General features: G+C 43.1%; 1 protein-coding gene across 1 annotated transcript; it reads right to left on the reverse strand.

Annotated features, from left to right (window-relative positions):
• Window positions 1-458: 458 nt before the first annotated feature.
• On the reverse strand, window positions 459-7,406 carry FNTB (farnesyltransferase, CAAX box, beta). Its single transcript, XM_053475419.1, has 12 exons — window positions 7,214-7,406; window positions 6,610-6,671; window positions 6,308-6,380; window positions 5,794-5,885; window positions 4,918-5,064; window positions 4,030-4,113; window positions 3,680-3,766; window positions 3,310-3,439; window positions 2,626-2,758; window positions 2,247-2,358; window positions 2,047-2,161; window positions 459-1,372 (listed from the first exon to the last, which is right to left on the reverse strand). The coding sequence occupies exons 1-12, from the start codon at window positions 7,310-7,312 to the stop codon at window positions 1,265-1,267; spliced, it is 1,242 nt and encodes a 413-aa protein (XP_053331394.1). The 5' UTR covers window positions 7,313-7,406; the 3' UTR covers window positions 459-1,264.
• Window positions 7,407-7,735: the final 329 nt, after the last annotated feature.

Here is a 7,735-nt window from a genome sequence, read left to right on the forward strand (position 1 = left end):
ATTAGGATCGCTCCTAGCGCTGCTGAATGTCTAAACCATCCCAGAAATAATCGTTAAATCGAGTAAACGTTTGCCGTTGCCATAGAAACAGAGCAAAACGGCAGCTCTGCTAAGGTATAGTTTCTTGCACATAACGCTAATTGTGCCGTCTAAATTATTCAATAGAACAGCACCTTCAACGCGCTATATGAAACATATAGCAGATCTGCTGTACAATACACGATATGGCGCCACCGTTTGGACCGTTACTTTGGTTCCCATGGTAATAAGGATACTTCCCCCAGAATAGGTGGGTATAGGACCCTTGCACTTGTCTCCCGTGATGCCCCTATGGATACAACACACAAGACAAACACTTAGCCAGCTTTACCCCTTCACATGTAACATCAGAGGAGCATAGCAGACGCTGTGAACACCCGGTAACATCCCAGTTACGCCATAAATAAACATACCACGTGTGCGGTTACCAGAAACCAGTTTATTAAGTGCAAGTTAAAGGTTAAGGGGCTAACGGTACAAACACTCTGCTCTTTAATACACGTGCCCAGCAGAGCCGAACAGTCCAGCACCATGCTAAAGACATCTAACCCCGAGCTTTGTGAATACAAATCCAAAGAGGTCCCTTTAAATGGCAAAGTACCTTCAAGTCAGGTACATTTAGATGTTGGCAGAAAAGTCCCTTAAGCTACACAGTAGCCTGTGATATATATATATATATATATAGATCTTATAAGCGAAATGATGGCTTTCATGTCCGCTACATAACGACTTTTTAGCGTGGAAGGTAGACCCGAACAAACCATCACACTGAACGCGCTTTCCCATTTAATGCCGACATGACACGTTGGGGGTCTCTGACAATAACACGCGCAGGACAGAATTGCGTCAGTGCATAAATCATACGTATTGAACACGCGAAGCATGTGCTTTACAGGACAATGCTGTGGCCACAGGCGACTTATCCGCTAGGCCATTTTTGCTATGGCCTTCTGTAATAAGGGAAAATAGCCACACTAGCAGCAGCCGTTTAGTTGATATAACCTGGACGTACTACTAGTTATGTAGCAGCATTAAAAAGCCAAGTTAGAGTTTTTCCATATTAAATAAGCGTTGGGTTTAACCGAGGGGTTACGTACGGTTACTTCGCGATACAGGGTCCTACGCGATGCATTGGTACATCGTGGCACAGGACAATACACAGCCCTTATGGAGCTGCACAATGGCTCTTCTACTTCCATGTACCGGCCACGTGTCGGAAGGATTTCTAGTCCTTCTTGGACTTGGCCATCTCTGGAACTTCCTTCTGCCTGAAGTGCATAATGGCCCGAGCCACTCTGTCAGGGCCGATGTTATACACAGGATGGGTTGGATTCTGTTAGACAAGAGAGAGCAAAGTCAATATAAAATAAAAAATACATAAACGTTTGGGGGTCACTTAGCTGTTTTCATGGAAAACAAGGACTTCTCTAGCTGTAACAAAATTGCAGAAACTATCGATTAGCCTTTTGAACTTAACCTTGGAACAAAGGAGTGATGGGAGTGATAAAGGGCCTCTGTACACCTATGAAGAGATTCCATTAAAAATCAGCCGTTTGCGGGCTCCAATAGTCATTTACAACATTGTGTTTAACAAAATTAGCTTTTTTCTTTCAAAATCAAGGACATTCCTAAGTGACCCCAAACCTTCTAACGGTATTGTGTGTTTACAAGAGTAGATGAGAAGAGTCCTGCACGCATTTCTATGACTTTGCATCTAATTGTTGACATCCTTGTTATAAATATTGAATAAATATTTGGGGATACCTTTAATAACGTTGCAGCGAAGACACAGCAGGCTAAATGGCCAGAGCACTTTCTCTGCCCACCTCTCCACCTCAGGCATTTTCCAGGACTCCCCTCTCCACCCACTTGGAAGGTAGTATTTTAAAGGTATATTTGGGAGCATTTATTTTGTCCCCTCCGTGGGGACAATTTAGATATTTGGGTTATTTCACTGCCTTAGAATCCAACATAAGACTTAAATTTCCTAGAAAAACTCCTTCTTACCAATCTGTTGCTTTGTCGCCCTACTATGACTTCATGTAGCAAATCGCCACCACCAAAATGTTGTGCTATGGATAATCCGCTCAAACAGTAGCAGGTATGATAAAAGTCTCGCGACCTAATAATAAAGATATTATATATGTTAGCAGCTGGTGCTACAGGCAGACGATGGGCAACCTTACACGCCAACGCCTCTCACTTACTTGCCGGGTTTATCCAGTAGCCCCCCGGTAGGGCACTGACAGCACAGCAGTATATATTCCTGCAGGGCCTGCTGATCAAACATCCAGTTCGTGAGGCTGAGAGCCGGATCCCCTGAGAAACCAGAACCAGATTTAGTTTTAGACAGATAAACGTATGTTTCAGATACTGGTTTTGGGTAATAATCGGCCAACTCAGTAACTGAATAATTGTTGTCAGGACTTGCTGAGGTCTGACACCAAGGAAGATCACTAGGAGATCATCCCCGGACACAACTACCCCATTGTTTCCTAACATTGACGTGGCAATAGCAACGGGCCTTAAGCTCAAAGTAAGTACTGGCGAAAACCCAAGTGATAATATATTCATAAATGACATTACCTTCAGCATGTAAGCTTCTATGAATCAGTGGCATCAAAGCAGCTTGCCAAAAGGAATAGCAGCCATCAACCAACTTGTTACAGCGGCCCTGGAATCCACCTTCATATCTTGTTTGTCTGAAGGAAACCCACCGCTGGAGGGAAGAAACAATATGAACACCTGTCTGTAATGCCCGCTTTATTCATTCAACAGCTACATGGAATAAGATGATGTTATATGACCTATCTGGACCCCATAACCAGATCCTATGCACGTAGTAGACCGATCTGCATCTATCGAGCCCTACATGCATGAAACATACAGCCAAATCAAGCTTAATGGACTGCTCTAGACAGAGTTTCGTTGATAGATCTAGACAGATGTGGGCAAGCACCCAAAGCACTGGCCTACAGCTCACGTATCAGAATGATCATCTAAACGTATATATCAATATATTGTGGGCGATGCAGAGCATTCTAGAAATAAATGTATTCAGATCCGCTTATATAATTTTATGTGATCAATATGAGCCAAGTCTACGAAGATCTTGCTAGAATAACGAATGGTGCAAAAAGAACGCAGGTAGAAGAAAAAAAAGATACAGAATGAAAGGAGATGAACAAAAGACGCAAGAATATTTTTTTGGTATAATCTGAAAAACCAGGAGCGTTTAGACTTAGTGTTCAGTTTACAACTAAAACCCACCAGCATACTCTTCAGATCCAGGAGCTGCACTCTATTCAAAATGACCAAGGCAGCCAGTCCACAGAAGGTATATCCACCATGCGCTTCCATACCGGGAACTCCGCCAATGCCACCTTCCCAGTTTTGGCACCTACAGCGGAAAATAAAAACACAAATCACATGTGCAATCGCAGAAAGACACCAACACCTAAACAGCACTACAATAATATCACTCAAAGAGGAGCAGGCACTTTCCTGAGGTGTCTCTCTAATCCCTACGGCTAATGCAGATGGGTGACCAACCCCCGCATCGTCACATGCAGCATATGTGGTGCACGTGTGTTCTAATAAACCCTAAACAAGACAGAAAGACAGCAGTTTATGGCCGTACCTTGCGATCCACTCTGCAGTTCCATCAAACAGGTCTGGGGTGGAGATGTTGGTAAGCGAAGCCACCGAAGCAGCACAATACGCACTTCTACAACAAAACAAAGCATCACCGGTTACACGCAACACCGCCTCCGCGGACACGCAACACCGCCTCCGCGGACACGCAACACCGTACTGCCAATGGCTGCAATACCTCCATTCGCTCTCCATCACTAGGCAGCCCTTAAGTAGGTTAATTCTGCACTTCCAGGTTGATTTACAAATATTCTTAAACAAATTTACCAGTAAAAATAAAGAAAGGGGATTATGGGTAACAGAGGTTTTTTTTTTTACATTAGCAAATAATCTTACCTAACATCCACTTCTCCTCCGAGGTGCATATTGAAAGAGCCATCCGGTTGCTTCAAGGAATACAAAAACTCTTGCAGCTTTTCCCTGCCAAAAAACACAAAACAACGGTTAAAAAATCTAAGAAAAAAAATCTCGAAGAGTTTATACGTTAAACGTCAAAGTTACTGTGACTGATAACCTAAAAAACACTCACAAATCAGGTAGGGAGAAGGCGTGGGCATTGCGCTCGTCATGAGAACCAGCGCCAAAAAGTGATGTGTAAAAAGATTTGGGGTTTGAACCCTTCCAATGGTTGCTATGGTGATAAGACCTAACCCAAGGCATCTATGACCCAATAACCCATCCAACAAGATGAAGGATGTCTGCGATCCACCGTCTGGTTTCCCAGCCTCGACTTTTTTTGTTAACCCATGAACACAGGTGATGGAAGGCTGAGAAACTTAAGTAACAAGCTATGTCTTAGCTGCAACACAAACGGTGTCCTAGGTCCTTCGACCAAACTGGCGAGTAACCGTATAAAAGGCGCTTGTTTAAATATTTACCAGATTGTAAGATTTTATGAGCAGGGAATGTATATTTCTTACGAATGTCATTTCACAGACGGATATAGATGCTGTTATGCATCTCCTGAATCTCTTTACAACACAAGATGTTGGCATTTTATTAGACAGTATAGACTACAATAATAATATCTTATATCAGATATTACAGACTATAATAATATACATTAACCACAACACGTCTAGTGTATCATCTCCCTGCGCTATAAATACGAGGCACCCACCCGTTACATCATAGCGCTGACAATGAGTGGAGAAACTATAAAGACAACATTAACGTCCGTAACACATACTGGTAGAGAAGGAGAGGAGGATCCGTTAAGCTTACCTGTTAATGACTTCGAAGGCCTCCTCGGTTCCAATAGAACACAGAGCGTTGACGGCGGCGTACGTCGGGGCGAGATGGGGCTCCTGACCGGGCGCACCGGCAAAGCCTCCGTTTTTATCTTGACAGTGAGCTAGAAACTGGCAGACACTGCAGCAGGAGAAGAGGCAGACGACATATTTACCCGATCTGACGCCACATCACGCTACATTTCCAGAGACGGACGGATCGTGGGAGTAGACTTTTTCAATTTAACGTGACATGCGGGAGGGACTGGCAGCCTTCAGTTTAGAGGGCAAGTCACGCCAAATGCCCCAATGATACAAACCACAGACGAAAAGATTAAATGCACAACGTTAAGGCCCCCTTTAATCAGAAAAGTAATTTTCTTTGGTTGTATGTGGTTGTAAATATTTACAGATCTTCATGGAGCCAGCTGGAGGCAAGTGATCGGTTAAATACATCTCCTGCTAGGCATACGAAAGAGCGGAGACATAAAAATTAATGGGACACGTGGTGGGCACCACAGGTATACGTTGGCACGCAGGTATTCTATGCGTGGCGGGCAATTGATGCGATTCATGAGCCTTCCAATCACTGCCCGAAAGTGAAAAGGTCACCCAACAACTTTATGAATCAGACCCATCAGATGCCAGCGTTCCAAACAGCCGAGACGGAACGTCTACCGAATGTGACTGTTTATAGCCATCTTCACGATTCAAAGCGGGAACTTTATAAACTTGAGGGCACAACATTTTTGATCTCGTGGATCCCCGAAAACTTTTTTTTTTTTTTTTTTTTTTTTTTTTAACATAAACGTCAATCTTCAGAGACCGGAAACGCCCACAGAGTACAAGAGACAATCTGTAAAGTACTTACTTTGACGCCACAGTTTCCGGAATGGGTTCGCTTAGTAACGACAAACTGTGCACGATCCAGTAACAAAGCCACGGGCGGCTGGCATCCAGGCACTTGGAAAAAAAGAAATCATGTACTGATAAGGCGGCACTACTGGGTAACTACAACTCCCACCACCCTCAATTAGTCTGATCACAGCAGTGGTCCAGTAACAAGGTCTCAGGCCACCAAATCTTAACAGGACCGTGGACATTTTTCTTGGTCTCTCTTTAGGGTCCTACAGATTTAAGAGATTGCGAAATGGCAAAAGAATCTCCCGAGCCAGCCCTGTTTGCGTTTAAAGGAACTGGTCCGCGTTCTAACAGAAGCACACATGCACAGGCTCGAGAATTAGACACCCCACAAGCCAATCATTTCAGGAAGATTGCCTTCTAGACTCTAAGTCAATCATTAATATGGGGTCAATGACAAGATCAGAACCATCTACTTTATTCTATTAAAAAAGCCAAGTTTCATGAAAAAGTCATCTGATTACCTCGTATGCATCAGAAAGATGCTGTAAACCCTTCCTCAAGTAGTGGGCATGTATGTCTCGCTCTAGAACAAGGCTAGAAAAGGGGAAATCATTAACAGAACACAATTCAGCTCTAGAACAGCAATATGTTCCATATCTGGTGTAGAATTGGGATAATTAAGGGGTTATGAACAACGTGAAGCTGCTTTACGTCGGCAAAGGAGGTTTCACATTCTCCATGTCTTTTGTTCTGAAATCGTTTCTCAGCAGGTCACATAATTCATTGAACGGAAACCCACTTAGAAGACAAAGGAACTGCTTACGGTTGGTTTGGTTGCTTCTTAAACATATTGAATATCGCGCCAACACAGCTCTCAACTTTTTTCTGGGAATTAAAGCACAAGACGTTTTTAATAAACACGGAGCTTCTCCACCAAACCCTGTATTAATGTGAGGCGTCTCTTCACTATGACATCATACCCATCAAACAACCACGTCATTATCATTACACATATATAATTGTGTGTTACTGCAAAGTTACTTTTTACTAAAAGTTACTAAATAATAAATAGATCAACTAATAAGAAAGGGGAGACAGCAAGCCCATTCTAACAAACATTGATATAAAGAGTGTAATATTTGATTGTTATTATTAATAATAATAAAATCAGTCCCCTGACATACATGACATAATGAGAGACGGATGTATTGGTTGTGGTCGGTGATGTAATAGAAGCAGTGTCCTATGGTTTGTATATGCTGCAAACCCAAATATTTACAATAAACAAACAAACAAAAGCATTAGAGTGGCAGGGGAAGCAGACATGTCACCGGGCAGAGTGTTATACACAAGAGTTGCTATAAAGTTGGGAGAGACACCCTTGTATTGAGCGGCCGCTGCCTGTACTCGCAGCCTCGTCCGTGTACCTGCTCCACGGAGGTCTCGGTGGGCACGGAGTCATCCTGCAGCCGCTCCAGGGCATGGCTGTCCCGGGTACACCGCAGCTGCTCTGCGCTCTCCGCCATGTCTGCCGCTCAGCACGCCCACGGGCCGCGGGTCCGGAGCTACGGCTGCTCGGCAGGGTCTGAAAGGGTCAAAACGCGCCCGCGCAGTCACAGCCACGCCTAGCCGTCACTGGGAGTCAGAGGCACTAAAAACAATAATGCGCCAACATTAGCATCATTATTATATTATTGTATTATACGCAATATACTGAGTATTAGAATTGTAGTGCTCTGTGCTGCCCTAGCCCATTATTATAACAGTCAACTTGATAATAACATGTTGACTTGTAGAATTGTATCATAATATTAATAAAATAAGCACCGTTTTGCACTAATATTAATAAATATCATGTTGACTGTTAGAATTGTATCATAATAATAACAAGAACATTAATATAATGTTGACTAAGAATTGTATAATAATAATAAATAATAATAAACAAC

This window comes from Spea bombifrons, chromosome 9 (assembly GCF_027358695.1).
Source record: "Spea bombifrons isolate aSpeBom1 chromosome 9, aSpeBom1.2.pri, whole genome shotgun sequence".
Lineage (NCBI taxonomy): Eukaryota > Metazoa > Chordata > Amphibia > Anura > Pelobatidae > Spea > Spea bombifrons.

Bases quoted from the DNA above. Each gene is read 5' to 3' on its own strand.
- FNTB (XM_053475419.1), bottom strand. From the start codon at position 7,312: ATGGCGGAGAGCGCAGAGCAGCTGCGGTGTACCCGGGACAGCCATGCC. The intron at 6,381-6,609 runs GTAAGCAGTTCC...CCCCTTTTCTAG, and splicing joins AAGAAGCAACCAAACCAACC to CCTTGTTCTAGAGCGAGACA. The intron at 3,767-4,029 runs GTAAGATTATTT...GTTTTGTTGTAG, and splicing joins GGAGGAGAAGTGGATGTTAG to AAGTGCGTATTGTGCTGCTT.